The following is a 22,245-nucleotide window of genomic DNA, read 5'->3' as shown; positions in this document are numbered from 1 at the left end:
GGAACAAGCGAGTCGTGGTTTGCCAACTCTTAACAGCTTCAAGTCATTCTTGCTTTTTAAATGCGTGGAAGGACCGTTTGTTTTGATTTAGGTGCTTTTATTTCGTTTTCTGGCATTACATCACTTCGCGGCTTTTACAGTGGCCCAGAATCCGGTGATTGACGCTTCAAGTTTAGTGGCCTCGGTAACTTTGTTTTGGTTTTGTTTTCTTGTTCTCCTAAACACTGAATCGTCGTGTTTGATGGTCTTGGCCAAAAGCGAAAAAAGTTTTTGTCGGTTCTAAATCGCAACGATGAGATACCCGTGTTTTACTTTTGCTACTGCTATTTACTTTTTTGAAGGCGATGCTCCTGTACGCATCATTAGTGCGATGTACGCGGAACGGCTTCAAAGGCTGCAATAAATGATACCAAGTCCCCACGGATTCTATCGTAATCATCATTTAAAGAACATTTCAGACGCGACATATGAATAACTGCGCAGATGAGTCATATATACAGTTTATCATTTCAAGACCTTCAATATTCTATTGAAACAATGTCGTAATGCGTTGATGGACGCACTTTAGCGTACAAAATTTTAATTAAAATCTCACTAAGTGTTCATTTACTCTGAAGTTACTCATGTCTTGTTTTGCCATAGATGGAATTCTAGGCTAGAAAGAATGAAAGTGCACTTTCACTTGCGTTCACTAGGATACAACACAAATTTTACTTTGAAGTGGCTCGCGTGAAGTGGTATGATGAACGCCTCGCTGGACCCGGTGGTGCCGTCGTTAAAGTGGTTGCACGCAAATGTACACTGGAAAATGAAGTTAAATGATGACCTGTTTGTGACGATGGGAGGGTCACTTCCTTCAGAGCTCAATCTATCTTTTTAAGCCACTAGTTTGGGGAACGCGAAAAGAGCAGTTGCACAAACTAATTTGCACAAAGCGCTTCAAAGTGTTACGTGCACATTCATCCATTCGCTATACCAGGCAACTACTTTTCTTCACAGCGCTACGGAAGCTACAGAATCTAAGCGTATGCCTGCTACAGCACCAAAAAATAATACTTGGGCTTACTGATAGTATATGAATTGATGCTTTATTTATCATGAGACCCATACAATTGTGGGAAGTCTTAGGAAAAGTACAATTAATGTTCACTTTGCGATAACGCCTTTATATTTTCTTCATTTCTTTAACAGCACCACCTTTTCAGTAAGCCAGTCTTTCCGTATAAACATGGCGTCTATGAAGTAGTGGGTCAGTATGCAGCCGCAAACACCGCGTTTAATTCTCCAAGGAATGTGATTATATTCGTAATAAGACTCTGAAATGTAATTGAAATGTTATTCCCATTCTCATTTTTTACGTATATAATTTTCTAAACGCGTTAACGGGATGAGCGAACCAAACCAAAATTAGCTTCATGTTTCCGTATACCCTACTTGCGGAGCAAGGTGAATAGGAGGAAGCCCCACTTCGTAGCTTTCGCTTCACCGACAAAACCAGTTGCCGCCGGTTATAGCAGTTGCCTCAATATTCCGGTCTATTTGTTTTGTGCCGTGCCGAGTTAGTAGACGTCTTGCCTAAGCAATTCCTTGTCCCTTTGCTTATCTCAGTAGCTATCATCATCGCAATCTTACGTGGCCCCACTGGACGCCCAGGACTTCTTTCAAACAGCGCAACTATAGACGCAGCCCCGGCTCGTTACCCTACACTGGGAGCAAAAAATTGGCATGGATAGAAAATTGATGGAAGCAAAATTTCGAAGGAAACTTTGTAAGTTTTGAAGTGTGTTCGGCGAAAGCCTGTGGCAATTCGACAAGCTGCGCTCTGTTTTTTTTGTTTTTTACACCTTTTCTGCAATCACATGATTGACGAGAGAGTGTAGGGGGAGAGGCCATAGCTATGGCGGCGCAACTGTTGCTATGTACCTCTAGGTCATCACATGACTGCTGAGAAGGTGTGAAGAGGAGAGGTCACAGCTGGCACCGTTCCAGGCGCGGACAGATGGACGCGTAATGAGACAATAATGGCTTTTGTCTTAAAACATCTGGAACTCTACAATCAGTTACAACCCAAAATTAAATACAAGCTGCACCTTCATAACTTCTGCTCGCCTACCCTTGACCTGTTGAAGAGAGGGTCGTTTTTTGTTTCTGTCGTAACCATTAATATTTTACCTGCTATTGTATTAGTGCATTACTAGAAATTAGAAGTTATTTGTTCCTACTCGAAAATGTTCCATCTTACTCAGCTTTGATAAGATAATCTTCCCTAAGCTTTGCCACCAAATTGAATAGCTTGACCGGAAACCAATGGCGCCAAGATGTGTTTGTATATCTGCATATAAAAATTGCCTACATATCATACGCGAAAGGGGCCTGACGCAACTGAAACGAACAAACGCGATTGGCTGGGGCGGCGACAGCCATGAGCGGAACTTAGATTTATTCTTAGGTCGAACGAGACTATAAGCGTATGTACACTTACTTGTATGTGTGCGTAATATTTCCGAGGGGCAGCGCAGAGCTTTCTAGAATTCATAAGCAATATGTAACGGCGTGTAAAATGCGTGGAGAATTATGGGAATAAAGATTTAGTGCCTGGCTGCTGGTAAGTGAGGAAGGGACACCAATAAGTTAAACTTGCCACAGCGCCTGAAATCCTCTGTTGTCCGTTTTTTGGTGTCTTAGTTCTAAAAATGAGCAAGAAGCAACACGTACATGTCTTCTAGAAGGAACGGCATTGAACAAAGCTTGGTTTATGAGGAGCTTTACGTCATTTCCAAACAGCCCGATGACGGCTCCATCTGGTTATCTTCTCCAGAAGCGTTGGTGGTCGCGGTGCTTAGAAATACAGAAATATGAAACCTCATAAACCAGCTTTACATGGCATGAAAAAAAAAAGCGCTACACGTGAGTGACGACCATAACGCCTTCTGGTCATGGGCGACTTTTTTCGAGTATCCGTTCACATTTGCTAGAAGGCCTGAGGCTACCATACGAAATATAGTATCTGTTCACATTCGCTAGAAGCTTTGAGGATGCCTAACGAAATATAGATGCATATGCACCTGCCTTTCTGTATATATCGATGACATAATGCGTCTGGTGGCAAGACACTTCAGCATCGCCCTTTGTCGGGAGATCATCAATTTTCGTGTGCGCAAAAAGGCATAAAAATACAACAAAGCATCACTTCATACTGCAGCATGCTCTTCCAACCAGTTCTTTTTGCCGATCGCTTTTTTTTATCGCGGTGTTCTGACCCAAATGTTATTAATCAAGCAGTAAGGCGCGACTCTCCTTTGCGATCCCGTGATGCAACTAACCCGATCGGTGCTCTTAGGGAGGATAAGTTGATGCGCCTCAAGCGCTGCCTTCAAGTGTACCACGTGACCAGAATAGTTGATAGTGTCTTAGTAATGTATCTTCGCCGCTGTACACTTTCATAGTGCGAAGAAAAAAAAATATATCCGTAACTTTGCTATATCGGATAAATGGGACTAGGCTTTGATCTATCTATCTATCTATCTATCTATCTATCTATCTATCTATCTATCTATCTATCTATCTATCTATCTATCTATCTATCTATCTATCTATCTATCTATCTATCTATCTATCTATCTATCTATCTATCTATCTATCTATCTATCTATCTATCTATCTATCTATCTATCTATCTATCTATCTATCTATCTATCTATCTATCTATCTATCTATCTATCTATCTATCTATCTATCTATCTATCTATCTATCTATCTATCTATCTATCTATCTATCTATCTATCTATCTATCTATCTATCTATCTATCTATCTTTATTTATTTAACGTGAGGCAATGTTCTTTCCTGACTGTTCTATCCATTCGTGCCGGGAATGATACCTTTATTAAAGTGCCTATCAGCACAACACTTCAGTTCCTACAGGCAAAAATGATGGCCACGCGTTCATATCAACGAAAATATGAGACTGGCAACATGGAATGACAATTAACTCCCCGCCCCCCCCCCCCTTCCCGAAAAAAAAAGTATCAGGTCACCGTATCAGGTACGGCTGGTCACCCACAAATCCAAGATAGAGACAGCACCAAATATTAGAAAACTACGCGTAAGAATACGCATGGGGTCGGCACATTGTCCCTGCTTGCATATCTGTACGCTCACAGGCGCCATGTTTTACAGGCGCAGTGCCCCCATCGATATGTGTGTCATAACACAATTCGTTTGATAAGGTCACAAGGTAGTCACGGTGACAGGCAGGCCACAAACACATGATATTAAGTGATCTGTGCCACTCCAGCTGAAGGACGATCGCAAAGCTACCGCTTCACGGTGGTGAAGAGAGAGAGGGAGAGATAAATAGAAGAGAACTTCAATTTAGCCAAGGGTCTTCGTGCCAGGCATGGAGCGATCGTAAGGCAGGATCGGTTCGAAGATAAGCACTATTGGCGAAAGCAGTCGGTACACAGATCGATTTGCAAGCGTAGCAACAGCGTGGAAAGCACGTCGTGCATATTTCATTTGTTGCGATGGCCTCCCCAATGTGAAGGTCTCGGCGTTAGCCTTATGCTGCCTTCTGGAAAATGAGTTTAGACTGTCTTTTAGTCAAGACATCTATAGAGACACAGTAAGCCGACCAGGCGATGCTGGTTGGAAAGGTCAGCTAAAACTGCATGCAGTTCGGCTTTTTTCACACATTGCTCGTTTTTAATACTTGTAGCCGACTTTGTAAGTTCACGACATATGCAAAGTGAAGCCTTGGTACAACGTTTAGATAATCAATATTTCTGCGGCGTTCATACTGAGGCAGTATTAGCCGAACGCTATACTTAAACATTGTAATGTAAGCTTGACATTAGGCATAATACGCTTACAGATGGCATTAGCGGAGGCTTGTGACTTAATGAGGCAAGAAAAGGCTGATTAGACTGAAGGCGTGTCCTTGTCTTGCTTTACATTATATCAACGCTGTTCATTAGCGCTTATTAGCGACATTAATGTGCTTTCTTCTCTTGTTACGAAGTGTGCTGCTGGCTCGACGCCACTGTAAGGAGGCATGCATATGCAATGCTTTGGCGGAACAGCCAGGGCTACGCTTAACATTGCAGGTAGGTACATATCTGGTTAGGAACATTGCATTACGTTTTTTTGAAACGACACCAGCTTGTCGTGTGTTCACGTGTGCTGATGTGTAGGTTTGCGTGATGTGTACGTCTGTGCCTATGTATTCAGCTGTATTCATGTTCGCTCATGTGTTTTATGTGTGCACGCTCGTGTTTGGAAGTGTTAATGTGTATTCATTTGTGTTAGAGTGAGTTCGTCAGCGTTCATGGGTGTTAGCATGCCTTGGTGTGTTCGTGTAGGCTCATTTGTATTCACCCGAGTTCATGTGTGGTGTGCATATGTGTGCTAATGTTTTCATGTGCTCGTGTGCATTAGCACTTGTCCATGTGTATCCGTTTGTGTTCGTATGAGTTCCTCTGAATTCATGTGTGTTACTGTGCGTTCGTGTGTTGATGTACCTCATGTATATTTATACGAGTTCATGTGTGTAGTGCGTGTACATGTGCGTGTTTACGTGTGCTAATGTGTGCTCGAAGGTATTCGCGCTTGTTCATGTGTGTTCATGTATTATCAAGTGCATTCATGCGTCTTAATTTGTATAGTGTGTGTATGTATGGGTGTATATTAGTGTGTGCACGGAATAACAGCAGGAAACCATGTATGCTGAGATATTACGGCAAATAAATGATTTGGTCAGAAAGAAGTGGAGGAATATTGCGCAACTAGATTAAAAAAGGGTGTTCCCGGTTAATAGATAAAACAGATAAGAAAAGATTACTGTAAAAAAGATAACTGAATGTCAGTTGACGAAGTCATGGAGTAGGCACAAAACGTGCCGGAACTATTTTACCCTTCATTTTTTGGGGCTTACAACTATTGCGCAGCTCGCAGTTTCCACGCTCCCAAGCGATGAAATGTTCACCGGCAGCTCAATGACCAACAACCGAGACGAAAAAAGCTGTTTGAGAAAATGGTTGAGTTAACACATCATCCTCCTACATTTCCTTCGCAGCAAACGCTAATAGCGCGGGAACGACGTTGACGTAGGGGAGAAACAAACAAAAAAAAGTGAAGTGCTCTTCCTGTTCGTGTTCACCTTCAACTGGATGTTCCTTTTCTTAGTTGCCCTCTGTGGTTATTGTTGTTTCCGTAATGTTAGCCCTTCATAATAGAAGGGACAGTTAGGTGAGTCGGTGTGCTATACCATTTTGAAAAGAGCAAGCAGTGCGAAAGGCGAGGACCAGCATGGATTGACGAACAGCATTGACTAGCAAAGAAAAGTGTCATTTTAGGTGCGAGGCACCTCATCGCCAAGGCTTGTCGGCATCTCCTGTAGTCGCGGCGTATCAATGAGTCACGATGCTTTGATAAAAACGGGTATACGGCACAACGAGTAAATCCACTAAAGGTGTAGTGTATCTACTAAAAGTGTAGTGGTGTAGTGAATAAATCCACTAAAAGTGTACACTAAAGGTGTGGGAGGCAATAGTTTACCCACCGAATAGCACGCGACGTTTGTGGTGCAGAAAAACGCCTTCCCTATATGGTGAGTTTGAGGGTTCGAACCGCGAGTGGCTCACCAAAGGAATCTCTCTCAAAAAATGTTGCATACTTCTCATCTCCCTACGCTTAAGGTTAGAAGAGCTAAAACGCTGTTTCTTGAATGGTTTGCCCCTGCCTGGTTTTTTACATGTCCCCCAAAGGAGACAAGTGATTGAGGCAACCTTATTCGCTAGCCTTATCACAGGAACAAGCCTGTGATAAGGTTAACGAAGGTTGCTTCGTCAATAATAAGGCTAACTAAAGTTGCCTGATTGCCGTCAGCCTTATCACAGGCAGAAGTCTGTGATAAGGTTGTGCCTGTGATAAGCTTCATGAAGGTTGTGCGTGCGAAAAGGCTGATGGTAGTGCAGGGACGGCTAGCGGCGCATTGTTCATGGTTACGAAGCCAGTTTCTTACTTTTGTTTTTTGCTTCTTTTTGTTACGTTCTGCAAGCGATGAGGTTTGATGTGGTCGCGCTTTATCGGTTGCTATTGATTTTCTTTAAAAGAAAATAGAAGACTTAGTTGCGAGTAAACGCCAGCGCCGGAAGTTACTTTCTGGTCCTCGTTCTTCTCGTGGTTTATCGTTTTTAAGATGGCAGCAGTTAATACGTTACACCAACTTAACTATAATACATTTCACCCAAATCAGTGTTGATTTCAAAAATCAAAATTGAGAGTTTTGTGTATTTAAAATGTTACAACCATCGTCTTTTCTTTTTTCTATATTTCCTGCTGTGTGGGAATTTCCTAGGCATTCTTCGTTATCCCCCTTACATATAGCCCTTGGCTACGAGTCTGATGAGTGTTCCTTATTGGTGTATTTATTATGAAATACAAAAAACTTCTGAAACTTTGAGACGTGTTACACGAATAAATGTTACACGAAACAAGCTCTATTCATAGTTACGTGTCTTCACGACATTTTATAGAAATTACTGTGCATAGAGAGATTGCGAAAGAGAGCGAGTCGAGTACTCACCGGCGACGCTGTAGGGCGACGCCTCGGCCATGGCCTCGACGAGCAGCAGTAGGCAGAGGAAAGTCGCGATCCACGCTAGACACTTGTCCATGATGTCTCCGGCGACCCGACTGTCAGCCTGCGAAAAGTAACGGCAGAAAAAGAAAGTTAAACGGGTGCGACGCTCAGAACTCCGGTCGGGAAGCACTCCGTGGGCGGGGCCGACCCACACGCCCACAAACACGAAAGCGGAAACAGAAGTTGCGTGCAGTGGGGCGCAAGCCGGGAAATACGTTACCCATTCTCACGACCGTATTGCCGGTATGTTCCTTGAATGAAGTGAAACGTTTCTTTTGTAAAGTTTTAGGCCTGATGCTGGTATTGCCGTAGGAAGGGCAACCTGGCATTCGCAACTCGAAATCGTTCCTCCTCATAGAGCACCTGATAAACCAACTCTGGTTTCTATCACGCGTCGCTCTTTTCTTATTTCCTCAGTTATGGACAAAAGCTTCAGTGCAGGGTGTCATTGTGGGCGGCTATCTTCGTTCAGAATTCATTCAGAAGAGCTTCTGTTGAAACCTCGGTGGTGTATAGTGTATGAAATAGGCAGAGCTGCAATGTTCACAATGACAAGAGCGACCCCATAGAAGTGCATGTAACAGTTGACTTAATGAAATAAAGTTACAAAAAGCAGAGGGGGGGGTGCAGACAAAGCTAAAAAATAAGAAGTCATTGTAGGCAAACTGCGCATAGGCAAATATAAACGATACAAATGGCGTATTAGACACGCATCTTTCTTTCCAAAATATACGTTAGCGAAATACCCTATTAGAATCTTAGGTGTAACATGAGTGGTGATCAAATTATCTTTTTTGAAAATGCCAACTGGCTGTCTGGAAGTACAGTTTTCTAACAGCGAAGCTCATCAAGGTGACCGTAAAAGCTATGCTGTGTGCGCCTTAAGTAATCATCATTAATTGGTATATTACATGGAAGTCGGGCAAATCCAAGCATAATGATCGCTGGTTCGCTAATAACATACGGGGGGGGCAATTACCAAGTTATACTAATTTATTACATTCATTTAACAAATTATTTCAAGGTACAGTCCGCTAAAACTTCTGCAATTCTGCGCAGCGTCCACTTTTGTGCCTGTCAGCGCCATATTATGGAACAAATTTACAAAACGTTTCTTCGTGGAAATGTGCTTTGTGGCCATACATTTGTCCCTGATTCAACTGGAACTTCATTCAGTCGCATAGCATACACAGAGAAAACTGCCACTAATGCAGGATAGCTAAAGATTTGCCCGTATGTACCTTACAGGCCCCATGGAGAGCATCTATAACGTTCTAAACAAACGTCTGGAAAGTGACAAACACCGGGACCGCATGTTTCAGTTTCGCTGAAGCATATGTACCAGGGGCGTAGCCAGAGACTGGCACACCAGGCACGTGCCCCCCCTCCCACCAACCCACCCCCAAATTTCCATCCCCCCCCCGCCCCCGCGAAAAAGATTTCCGGCTACGTGCCTGATTTGTACCGAGTGCTTCAGCGGTACGTTCAACGAGAGTACTGAAATAGCAAACGCAACGGGTGGCTTTGAGATGACCCTGAAGTCATGGATGTTCTACGCCAACAAAGACCTGCTCGTAGATCGGCGACTGGTCCGAACGCTGGATATTCAGCGCGAGTTTTTGAGACTGGAGTTTGAACATTCGTGTTGTGTGCGTGTCTTTGCTTAACCTGAACTTGTGTGCGCCGAAAAACAAGCTAGAATGAATCTAGCACCAAACATGGCTAAATCCTACCTGCAACCTAAAGGTAGCGTACAAACAACCCTGCTACACCTGGTGAAAGCCCACCAAGAACCTTGGACCAGCCATATTAGGATAAACAATCCTCCAGCTTACCTGTTTCAAGCCTAGCGTGACTTAGTGCAACTTTCGCCATATAAAGGGAGTCATTAGAATGCGGCACATAGTTGATAGTACAATGATGGTTAACTTGTTCCCTAGCAATATCCGAATTTGTGAACATGACGTCTTAAGCAAATTAAGCTATGGCGAACGGCTGAAGGTCTTCGAAAACTCACACTTTGACCGCCCAGATTGTACTTGACTCATAAACAACAGGAATCAACACAGCGGCTGGTGTGCGAACTAAAAATGGCGGACCAACCATGCAGACTGCGGCTGCTTAGGCCTAACGCCTTAAGTTTCGTCAATTATTATTTTCTCAGCATAAGAAGTAGTGGGAAGACATGGTGTACTAGTGGTATTCGGAAATCATTCAAAATATGTGTGAAGCTCTGAAAGTGTAAATTCGGATTTATTGGCAGTGTTTTTGCCATATTTTCAGTTAGAGTCTTCCCTAACGGACACCCATCGTTGCCTCTTAAAAAAAAGAAACCTGAACATCTCCATTTTCTTCCGTAAAGAATTTTCACCCTGTAATACCCACTGCATCATCTTTGCTATATTGAATGTAGTACTTCAATAAAGCTACTAAAAGCTACTATAGATGTCCTAATGAGCAGCTATTGCAGGTATGACATGTTATGGAGAAGGTACAGTGATTTGAATATTACACGATAACATTTATTTGCCGCTATTACTACATAAGTTATGCCTCAAACAAAATTTCAATCATATTTTTCTTAAAAGGCACGGTACAAGGAGAGTAAAAACAGTCAGCGTTTTCTCGAAATTTTTCTGAAGCCACAACCTGTAATCTTGGGCATTGCAGGGTTTGCAAGTGGAACACATTTGCGAAAAGTTTCGTTCCACTTACCGGAACATGTGTCAGACGAGGTCAGGGTTGTGTACTGCGCGCAACTGGTGCCCTAAGCGCGTTAGGACTCTGGACGCGCAGCAGACGTCAATGAGCGCACCCCCCCAACGGCGAAAAAAAAAAACACAAAAAACACACGAGACAGTGAACGTGCAACCTACGCACGCCTAGCTTGAGCTTGGACTGCGACTCCTCTGGGTGGCAAAGGGTTTCGCCCTGTGATTGCAACACCCGAAGCTGAGCTGGCAAAAACAGAGAGAGACGAAGAAAGACAGAGAAAGACGTCGCATCTATATGCTCCACTTTACGTGCGTGTGAAGCCGTTGCACTAAGTCGAGGCAACGTCAATGTGTTCGGTCTGCCAGATGCGCACTTCTTGTCCTCCGAAGAACTTCTATATATATATATTTTTCCCTCTGACTGACTTCTCATAACGCGGTTTCTTATTTTACGCGTGTCTGGAGTGGATCGAGTCGGAACCCTCCCATTGCTGCTCCTTCTTCACGCCCATCCCCTTTTTATTGTTTGGTGTCGACTTCGAAGTCGCACGTTACGTTCAACCACGTCCCACACCTCGAGTGATGGATGACACAGTCTGGTGGTCTGACGTCACACGTTTTCAACGAGAAAGGTGAGTTCTTTTTAGATACCGGGAACCGAAAGTCAGAGTCGGTTTGATCAGATCTTTCAGTGGTTGCAACTTTGTTTTGAGGTTAACTGTTCGCTATTCCTGTGTGCACCGAGTTTATATGGAGAGAAAATTCTCTAGGTGAAAGAATGACTGGTGGGAGAGCAAAGTTTATCAAGACTAGATGGTTGTCTATACGTGTTTCCCCTTTTGCGAAGTTTCCAAAGAGAAACGAAAGGAGAGCCAAGGAAAAAAAAACAGGTGAGTATGAAGTTTGAGAGAGCTATGTCTATGCAGAGAAAAACGTGGTTCGCGTTAACGTACAGTTTGTAGAAAGTATGAAGATGTTTATGTGGCTGCTTTATTTTTTTATTGCAAATATTGTGTTAAAAATAGAAAAAGGTAGATAGATCTGTAGGAAGTAGTAGCGTGGCCCACTTTCATCTGAACGCTGTACCGAGAAAACATTTGCAATAAGTATAGAAGCCGTCGAACTTCAAAAAATCGAACAGCTTTGACGTATCTGGCCGGGAGTGAAGTTCAGACACGGCAGGCGATTGGCTGTGAAGTTTCTTGACAGAGGTGCTTGCTTTGTAGGTGTGTTAGATGTGTTTACATCAGTAACTGTACTTGGAACAAAATGCTAGCTTTATGTTTGACCATTCTTAAGGTGGGGTGAAACTTCGTTTGGTTAAAATAATTTGATACCGGGATACAGAAATCATCTGATAGAGCGTTTCTTCCTTTTCAGGAGAATTTATCCCACTACAGTAGTTGTGCTTTCAAAACGTATTATCGGTCCTTTGGCCTCTACACATTTAGAGGAAATGTGTGGGAAACCCTACGTGTATTCGGCATTAGTTTTTTTTTTCAAAACAACAATTTCAGAGACTTGCGTATTCTTTTTTCTGAAACTTCACAGAAAAAGCAAATAAAAATTCTTGCATGTGTTACTTCGTCACATTTACATACCTGGAAATATAATGTGTAGCCCAGGTACATTTTTAAAGTATATCTACAGTGTTCATGACGGGCAATTTTTTCCACATCGACAAGCGCAATCTGCATAACAAATCTTGTTTCTATTAGACGTTTGAACTGTTGGTTGCAGTTTGAATTTTACTGCCGACATATACGTGGCAGAAAGGTCGTTGATTAAATCCACGTGAAAACATGAAAAAGAAAAATGTGAAAAAGTTCTGTGGAAGCGAATGACTAGAAAGTCAGACCCAGGAAGTTTCGATATGCAGCAACAGGTGCAGAGATCTCTACGTATTGAGCTACCAAAACTTTTTTGTAGGTAGTAACCAAGAACATCCAAATGCGCTGTTACAACGGGTAACAGTACAGCATATTCCCGCTAAAAATTATCAGTAGGCTCTACGTATACTGCTCACATCTAGAATCTCGAATAGAACAGTACAAAAAAGGTAAACAGAGAAACAGCTTTAATTTTGCACAGGTTTATTGTAATTAGGACTTCTAATGAGACCTAATGTTTGCACGTTACTTTCGATTATGCTGTAAGCAGTTCTTACAAGCATTATCTCTGCTCAGTTGTAGCCATTAGCAATTCTCAGAAAGAGATTACCATAAGCCACTGGTCACTGCAAGATTCACACGAGGCTGCCTGCTTAGAATGGGGCTAATTTTGCTAATTAGAGTGCTGCTCAATGTCGAAGCACTTAGAAAGGGCACACGCATTAAGAAAACCCCGCTAATTTTGTGTGCATCAGTTGCCGTAAAGTTGACCTTTAATATCGAATGCTCTATTGGGGGCGAATTTCGAAGATATTATTCGAACACGAAGGTATGTACCTGATTAGCTGGCATAAACACCACTTGAGCCTTGTGTACATAGTGGCCTGATGGCTATTGTTGCAGCCAATCTGCACGGTATAACGTAATAAAGAAAATAGGCGAAACAAAAGACTTATTCGTAGAAATAGGAAGTACAGCGGGTCATTAACCACTGCTTTTTTTCTTTCTTCGTGATAAATGATGCGGAAAACTATTAATTACGACAACAATGATAGCAACCTTGGCTTCACGAATCTCAACGACTTTCGCAAAAAGTTGCGAAAGATGCCGCCTTTATGTTTAAACGATGCATAGATGGATTAGAGACACGGTCCCGAACTAAAAGGGACACTAAAGGAAAAAGAAACGTTATTCCACGTAAATTAATAGGTCACGTTTGTAGGACATTATAAGAAAGCCCCTGATATTGTGTGTAGTAGGTAAATGAGCCAGAAAAAATGCCAGAAGAAATCGAGGTGGCGTCGGCCATGTCAACTTTAAGCAGTACTCAGTGGTTACGTCAAAAGTTTTGATATCAAATGCTTGAACCTGTATTCGTGTTGTTATCGGCTAAAACCAAATACTTAATAAATATTTATTAATAAATAATTCATAATAACCTTCATTTAGGTTTAGTGATGCGGCGTGCGTTGGGCGGGCAGAAGGCGATAATATTTTAAACAAAACAAGAGACAGATGTCGGTCGTTCATTGTACTTCAGGAACCCTTGCGCAAGAAAAGAGCCCGAGGCAAGATTGCAGGTGTATATGTACCTTTTTTATTCCTGTTTGTTTTTACTCTTTTACTCCAGCATATGCAATGAAACTTCAGTAGAAAGTCAGTTCTTGTTTTGTTTTCATGGCGCCACGTGTCGGTTTAGTGCGCTATCGTTTCTGAAGTACGCTGTAGTTTGAAAGTTTCGAGAGAAGAGACCACTTTTGAGATTCGCGCCAAAGCGCCAACGTCACCGCATTTACGTCACGATGTACTGTTTAGAGAAGCTGGAACTTTGGTAGAAATTGTTTACGTATGCGAGCGAACTTACTCTTGCAAAAGAAACAATGAGAACAACAACAAAAAACAAACAAACAAACAAAAAACTATCAAGTGTGAAGGTTTGAGTGCCCGTTGGTGTTGAGTTGGACTTTTCATTAAATGCTCAGCCTAATTTAATTCACGAACATTGACGCCACACGTTACACCAAACACTTTATGAAACAAAAGTACCAGTTCACTGCTTTTTGTGTTTATCCTCATTTGCGACGCATATGACTTCCTTCAAAGAGACGTGTAAACTCCTTTTTAAACAACATTAATCTCTCGTCGAAGATTCTTGCGACCTAAAAGGGAGTTGACATGTCTCTAAAGAGAGTCATAGAGGTGGAAAGTGAGTACTCACGAAATAAGAATAACACATACTCTTTTTTTTAGTGTGTACACCGTAGCCATCTGTACTAACAGGTCTAGGGTAACAAATCCACCTTTAACACCAATAGGTCCGCCAATCGAAACGCCGGCCATCTCATGTGAGGCACTGTACCTATGTATATACAAATTTCATTCCCCTTTTTGTAAAGTAATAATAAATCTCTTATACTGCTGACTGGATTTTGTATTGCTTTAATTTCTCATACACCTATGCTTCTTTCCCCAGTCGTTTGCCTGCTCCCTCTCTCTTATCTCAGTGTGATTATGTATTTTTGTAGATATATCAACGAATAATAATAATAATAATAATAATAATAATAATAATAATAATAATAATAATAATAATAATAATAATAATAATAATAATAATAATAATAATAATAATAATAATAATAATAATAATAATAATAATAATAATATAATAATAATATTAATAATAATAATAATAATAATAATAATACACCCAGAACACATTGCGACATTCTATCCCTGCCAGTTTCCATCCTATCTTATTGTATTCGACAGAACCTCGATTAACGATGTGACACTTGCCGCATTTAGTTTCCCTTGAGTTGCCCCACGGCTTTAGTCAAGATATTTGTGTAAGACAAACTTGAGGTGAATAACTGACAGATCTGTCCTTACTACGATAAAAGCGATTAGATACGACACATTCATAATTAATGTTATTACATATAAGTACTAAGCCTTACTCACATAACTTCATGAATAATAGCTAGAAAAGTACGATAGGTCGGGCCCGTTTTATCGTCTTTCCGGAAATAACGTTAGAAGTTATACTCGTTTCAATGGCAGATAATAAAAATTTGACCGGGCCATCATTATCGTTCAACGAAACGTTATTCAGGACATGACTCCTATAACACTGTGCTCCAGTACACAGAAGGATGAAGGTATGAACAATCAATAATGGAGTGAATCCCTCACATTCTGCTAAAATCAACGAATGAAAAATGCCTGGCCGTTTTCACAGCAAGAGACCCGAATGAGAAGTAAGCGGATTCCCTTATCATTCAACATCAGATCTCATTTTTCATTCCAAGTTGTTAGTTTAGAGTCACAAGTCTAAGGCATCCATCCAGCTGAATCCTGATTGGTCGAGTCTCATCCACGTCACGCTCGTACCACCATTCGTCAACAAAAATACGGGTTACCCTCCTTCCGATACACTTACTATCCTTCAGCCTTATGTATAGCTTCATCACGTCACCCCATGTCGTCGGTTTCATCCACATCAGATTACCCCTTGTCCGCATCACCCTTTGCCTACAGCCCTCTTTGTCCGCAGTATCAACAACCCGCCTTACGTAAGCTTCATCTTGTAACACCTTTTCCCTTTCCTCCTCTCATCATAATAACTTCTCTACACCCTGGTCACGTGACCACGACCACGATGCGGACGGCCCTGGATCGGCATGGAGCAGCCTCACTTAAAGAGCGTTAAATTCATGATCAACTGAGAACGCTCAGTGAGGCAAAGCTTCAGGGCCGGAAGAAGCTGATGATGATTATGCTTTCAAGTTTCTGAGTTTTGTGATTGTTTCATGGGATAACGCCAAGCAACTTTACAAACACTTGAACACTTTGGCAGGGAAGAAAAAAACAAAGTGTATTACGTAAGAGATTAACCCTCCAAGCTAATGAGAAGTGACAAATACTTTTGTCGATGTCACTCGAGAAATATTCAGTGAATTATCTGTTCGCACAAATGTTCTCGGCATGATACTCAACTTTTCTTATGGTATAAACAAAGGCACTGCTCACTTAATGCTCAGGGAAGTAAGGCGAATCTGCTTCTGTTGACGCGAGAAGTGTTGAGATCTTGAAAGAAACCCTTTATATTTATTCAAGTTTCATTTAGTAATCCGATTTCAAGGGGTAAGAGGATGACGGACAGAGAACAAGAACGTTAATTAGGCAGCGTACTCTGCAAGATACGATGTTTTTCTTGCAAGAGATTTCGATTACGTCTTACATTCATAAGCCAAGTAAGTGTGAAAAGAAAAAAAAAGTACAGAAAAAAGAACTCCTGCTGGTTTGAGTTTTTAGTTGTGGAGCGAAAATGATCATGGGTCTCTGACAAATGAGAGACATTGCGAATACAGTGAAAATCCCTGCGAACAATTATTTTGCGATTACACACGAAGCTTGTAAATCCACAAGACAACGTAAAAAAACAGATTTTTCGACGAAGAGGTTCATGTGCGGGAAACTCATAGCGTTAGAAGTAGAAGTGCTTGCAAGAGCAGTTAACGTGGAACTTGGGGGCCACAAGAAGGGTGGTTCAGGTGGGCGCACTCACGCTATGCAAGAAAACAGGAAATCAGGCACGAGCTCTCAGTACTTGTGTTCACAATGAAGTCGTTACTCTGGTCAGTAAAACTTTAAAAATTAATTAGAAACTTGAAGTTATAAGTTGGACGAGTGGGTGCTAAGACGTCATCTGAACGTGGGAAGCAGCGTGCCGAACAAAGACACAAAAGTAAGAGATAATTTGCGGGGAAAACTGGTGTCTAATCATTTTTTCCCTTCTGTCTGTATATTCTTTATGCGCTGCTTCGTTGATTGAGATAACCGCGGAGAAAGTTTTTTTCTTGTTCCGTTATATGATCGACAAGCGTTGAAACTGCTGCTTCGTGTTACAAGTATATCTATAAATGCTTGCGTTTTAAATTATGCTAAAAAAAGGAGAGGCAATGCTTGTCTACGCCAGTCACTCCGCCGAGCACATGACAAGCTACGTGCGAAAATATTGGCGACTTAAGAAACTTAAACAGTCCTGCAGCTATACTCGGTGCAGCTTCACATTACTGTGTAAGTGGTTGTAGCCTGCAGGGTGATAAAAAAATCCGACGAAGTAATCCATCCTACAATCAATAACCACAGTAGAATCTTTGATTTGCCGCCTTTGAATTGCGTTTCTCGCAATCTGTCGTGTACAAAGGTTAAAGTAGAACTAGTACAAGTGTTTTAATATTCTACGAACATGGGGAGCAAAGACTCACGTATTTTGCTCGAAGAAATGAAGATGAACGGGGTAACGAGCCGAAAAACAATTTCGGTTGAGTCCTCTTGAAGGTGAGAAATAACTTCCTTTCAGGGGGCTGTGTCACAGATCACTGAGGTCTTCCACAAGCCACAGCAGTCTTCGCTGAATGATGACGAGAACAAAAGTACGAAGAAGCGGCTGTACGCTTCCGTGCCCGAGGCCGAAAGTAAAATGATGTACAGATAACACGTTGAGAGTCGCACTGATTGCTGGCTACACAGAGTTTGTGACTTTCGTCTTTGCCGCAAAGCGTGCACCAGGTATTTTTTTTTTTTTGCGTGAGCAGTTCAAACGAAAGGACTAGACACAGCAATCACGCGAGCTTCGCCAGAACTGGCCGCCTGCACACGCTTTTTGGAAGAGGCAGTTCCTACTTAGCCTTCAAAAAGCTTCACCGTAAGCACAGCTCCCAGTCACGCGAAACGTATCCAGTCACTTTTCCATACTGCACGAGCTTTTTCGGGTACGAATTGCAAAATGAACTTTGCTGCTGTTGCACCACCTGGAACGATGTGTCGACAAAGTAGCGCTTCCGAAGACAGAGTGGAGGGTCATCTGTCCGTGGACCGGAGGTCTACACAGTGTGGCATTAGCAAGGAGGTCATTGGACAAGCTGACCCGTGCTTCAGTGGAGAGGCTCTCGACTCTACTCTTCGAAGTGAGCTTCCTTGCCAAGTTGCGAATCCTACCCTGTGAGAGCAAGCCAGAGAGAAAGATAGCAGGGGGGCGTCGCCTGGCTGAGGAGAGAGAGGCGAGGGTGCATTCTCTCTATACATTTCCCTTTCCCCGAGTTTGAACCCCGTTAAGGCTGAACTACTCTTTCCTCGAGGCATGTAACCCCTTTCCTCGTAGATTCTTTCCTCCACGATTTAAGGCCAACGAGAGTGTCTGCACTCAAATGATAGATAGATGAAAGAAAGGGGTCGTGGTGAAGGGAGAGGGTGTAGGATTAGTGATCGGTGAGGAGAAAGGCAAGGAGAGAAAGATGGTTGTTTTGGCGCCCTGTTTACGCCGTCGCGAGCGTGGCAACACGCAGACTCGCGAAGTGAGAAGACCAGAAACTTTTTGCTTTTCCTTTTTCTCTCTTTAGAAGCTCAACAAACGAGCAAACGATTGCAGGGGCCTGGCAGTTCTCCGAGTGGGAACGAAAGGCGCGGTTCGTTTAGCCGTCGCTTTCACTACACGTGACCTGACCCTCTTCTTCGTCTCGGCGTGACACACACGCTTCTTCTTAGATCTTAGCTCACCTCACCTACTCTACCCTCCCTCTTCATAACCTTCTCTCACTCTTTCTTCTCTTCATTTAAGTGTCGTATCTTTTCTCTCGCGCTTCAACACAGTTTCGCTCAGTGCTTTGCTTCGCCACAGGCGTTTCGAGGGATTGGCCCGATGTGTTTTCAGAAGCAGAAGCAAACTTTGTACTCTTTGTACTTGCGTCTTTTCGTTTCGATGTTTCGGGCTTCCGGAAAGGCCCCCGGCAAAGCCCCCTTTCTGGATGCCTCAACCCTTTTCCCTGCCTCTGACACTCTGATCAATAAACATGATGGGAAGAAAGAAAGAAAGGAAAATGAATATATAAATAAAAAATAAACAAATAACTAAATCAAATAATAAATATGTTAGTGACGAAGAAGAAAGTTAGTTGCATTTAATGTCAACATTTCCCGTTGTAGATGAGTGTCATCACGAAGATAATTTCTTCATCATCGTCTTCATCATTCTAAAAATCCTTTCCGAACACTCGAGGTGGTAGAGAAAGTGCAGTTCAAAAGTTGAATGTAAGCAATTGTTGTGCTCCTAGAGCTGACTTTCTGCACAGTACAATACATACGGTGTCGCAGTGAGTACTTTATATTGTGCCATTTTCTGATCGTTTTATTTTGTTGCTACCCCAAGCCGTAAGTGAAGGCTCTGTCTTTTCGCCTGTTAGAAAAAAAGAGTCCTAAAAGAGAAAGAGAGGAACAAAGTTCGAGTGGTAGAAAGAGAAAAAGAAACGAAGACAGAAGTGGTGGTAATGAAGAAATATTATAACATTCAACAAACGCTGTACAAGCGTATATACCAGCGCGTATGGTAATCCCTGTGTCGTCACCTTTTTCTGCTGGGAAGAAGTGCTGATGAAAACGTTTTTCCTTTTCTTCATTTTTCGTGTGACGTGCTTGTTTTACCTTCATTTACGTTGGGTTTTTCCCTCGAACACTTTTCTATAACGTGGTGCTTAGAGCCAAGGATAGGCGTATTATGGCATCGACTGAGTGAACATAAACTAATCGAGCAAAGTTTGTAAAAGAAACGCGAGGTTTAAGAGCTTGACTAACAGCCAGAAAGAAGGAAAATACGTGCTCAGAAAAGCAAGCTGTTCGGAATTTGCAGCGTTCGCTAGATTAATAGACCTCGTTAAGCTGAGCATGCAAGATGTTTCCCGCATTTTTGTTTATTTATTGCATTATCTTCTTTTTTTGAAAACTACCTGGTGTCCAAAAAATAGTTAAAGTCTGCGGTTATAAAAAATTATAAAATAAACGTTTCATTTGTTTTTGCTTCTTCTTATTGCCACACAATAGAATTTAACCTCCGCTAATAAGCTGTGAAACGTAAGCACTACCTTAGGGCATCATGTGAAACTGCCGTTTCATTTACAAAATACGCAAGGCAGTCTAGTGGTTACAGCACTGGACCGCTAACCCGAAGGTTGCGTGATAGAATTTAGGGGTCATGGGGGCCGCATATCAATGGAGCCAAAATGCTGGAGACCTGTGCGCGTAGGTAAGGCACCCGTTAAAGAACCCCATGTGGTCGAAATTTCCGGAGCATCTTCACTACGTCGTCTGTCATAACCATATCGGTGTTGTCGGACGCAAAACCCCAACAACTATTATATTAATAAAATGTGCAAGGCTGCTAGAGTATATACACCTTTCAGTAGTCACTTGTCCCTTCATTTTTTGTTTAATGTTTTTTCTTGTGTCTTTCATTGCTCCGTGCTTACTTTCGTTCATTTTTTTCCCTCCTGTTGCATGAGCGGTTGAATTTTGCTAACGTACGGTATCCCTATTCTTGTGAGCCAAATTTTTCTTGGTTGTAATTATTCGTGTCCTCTTTAATTCTTTTCCTCACTTGTTTAAAAATTATTAACGTGACAGCTTTAAAAAGCTTGTTTTTTGAAAATATTGGCGCTTGCGTTGAGGTTGTTGTGAGCGAAAAATCATCATCTTTGCGAGACCGATTAATCGGCCATCTTTGCGTGGCCAAATCATCGAGAAAAAGCTAGTCAAACGAGTAATAAATACTCGGAGTCTGAGTGAGAATCGAACACGGGTCGTTGGCGTGGCAAGCGAGCATTTATTTATTTATTTATTTGTCATAGTACCTACAGCGCCCAAGGGCATTACAGTGGGGGGCGGGGGAGAATACAAAATTTCAACACTGAATACAGATGCTCACACTTATACAACACAATAATAACGCAATTTATTGTCAACTATACCCAGCGGCACGAGGGGGTAGACAATACAAAGCAGCTTCACAGCACCGTCTCATCCCTACACATCGTCGCGAATACACTGCTGTAGACCCCGAAGTAACCTTGAAGTACTTCATGTATTCTGTGACACAGCCACGACTTTGCTTGCGAATAAAGCGAAAATAACTTACTTCCTTTGCTTGCAAATGCAGTGAGAGCAAATTTCATGCTTTACAAAACACACGCATCCTGTGTACGTGCTTAACAATGCAACACGAAATACTGCCGTAATAATGCGTGGGACAAGCGTACATTCCAATCGGGCGTCGGAACATGGAATTATTATGATTTGACAGTTTAAAACCAGTCACCCACTACAAAAGGAACTCACGCTACGGCACCCTTAAGGTAATGTAGCGGGTTCATAGCAAGTTCTAAAAAATTCATACACTTTCTGAAGTACACACACCAGGAACATAATATCACTATCACGTTCAACCCTTTAAGGCGAAGTTTAAGGCTCTCTCAATTTTTTTCATTGCCAGTCCCTTTATTTATTACCTTCATGTCTGAAAAGTATTTTTCAATAAATAATTAGTACTTACAATATTTTCTCGTAAAATTATGTCCCCTTTTTCTTACTTTACAATGGCCTTTCTTTTATTGTCGTATTGAACATGATAGCTCATAAAGTAAGGTGTCTCGCATCCAAGCTAAAGGGGGTGGGTTCGATTCCCGGCCTCTGGAGCTGTGTTTAAATTGAGACCCAATGCCCCAACATCAGTTTAGTTAGGTTACGTGCACGTTAAAAAGCCTCAAGTGGTCACAATTATTTGGCGGCCTACTTCGGCTTGCCACTACGGCTTTCAACTACGGCTTGACTTGTAATCATATATTTTTGTTTAGCCTGTTCACAGGACTGCCTCATTAAGGACCCTTAAGCAACGTCTGACAAAATTACGTCTGACTCTAGGCAGAATAGGCGCTAGTAAATTCCATCGACCCCTATATTAAACAGAGCCCGATAATTTACTTTTGTACTTTGGCAGACACGTCCTTATTTTACTCCTACAGCTTTCAGTTAACCCAATCTCGATTTTCACAGTCATGCTGTGAATACGTGTATGAAACCTGCTCCTTCAATCGTATGCTCTAGATGTGTTCATTTAACGGAGGCTCCACTCGACACGAAGACTGTGCAGTCCAGGCCACACAAAAGCCGTCCAGATCATCCAGACAATCTAAGTTGTACGAGTCATCCAGAGGCTGATGTTGCCTAAAGTGATCACCTCCCGATTACAACATCAGTGGAGCCACCGACTTGACTAGAGAGGTCTCTTTGCCTCTTCCCGTCTTTTTTCCTAGGAACTCCATTAAAGTCCTTTGTATGAATGTTTAGTACGTTGGAGCCTATAAGTATTGTCGCTTAACTATGAAACACTTTTTCATGAAGCATCACTTCTTCTACAAAAAATAGTTAATAAAGCGACTTTCTCGCA

General features: G+C 42.1%; 2 protein-coding genes across 4 annotated transcripts in view; one reads left to right on the top strand and one right to left on the bottom strand.

The window, feature by feature from the left end:
- The window catches only part of LOC119164181 (xibalbin-1), a 181,580-nt gene that overhangs the window by 45,335 nt on the left and 114,000 nt on the right, over nt 1–22,245 (bottom strand). Inside the window, exons 1-2 of one of the 3 annotated variants that reach the window (XM_075871172.1) lie at nt 17,240–18,612; nt 7,586–7,703 (exon numbers count right to left, since the gene is read on the bottom strand). In XM_075871172.1, coding sequence (XP_075727287.1) covers nt 7,586–7,676 — 91 coding nt within the window. In that variant the 5' untranslated portion in view covers nt 7,677–7,703; nt 17,240–18,612. Of the gene's footprint in view, nt 1–7,585; nt 7,704–10,357; nt 10,487–17,239; nt 18,613–22,245 lie in introns of those variants that run through there. The other 2 variants (XM_075871174.1, XM_075871173.1) reach the window with 2 other exon arrangements.
- LOC142768831 (uncharacterized) overlaps nt 10,591–22,245 on the top strand; it is a 308,858-nt gene continuing 297,203 nt past the window's right edge. Inside the window, exon 1 of the mRNA XM_075871175.1 lies at nt 10,591–10,988. Coding sequence (XP_075727290.1) covers nt 10,939–10,988 — 50 coding nt within the window. The 5' untranslated portion in view covers nt 10,591–10,938. The remainder of the gene's footprint in view (nt 10,989–22,245) is intronic.

This window comes from Rhipicephalus microplus, chromosome 8 (assembly GCF_043290135.1).
Source record: "Rhipicephalus microplus isolate Deutch F79 chromosome 8, USDA_Rmic, whole genome shotgun sequence".
NCBI classification, from domain to species: domain Eukaryota; kingdom Metazoa; phylum Arthropoda; class Arachnida; order Ixodida; family Ixodidae; genus Rhipicephalus; species Rhipicephalus microplus.
Note: the sequence above shows the minus strand (reverse complement) of the source record. Positions and strands in the feature narration are given on the sequence as shown.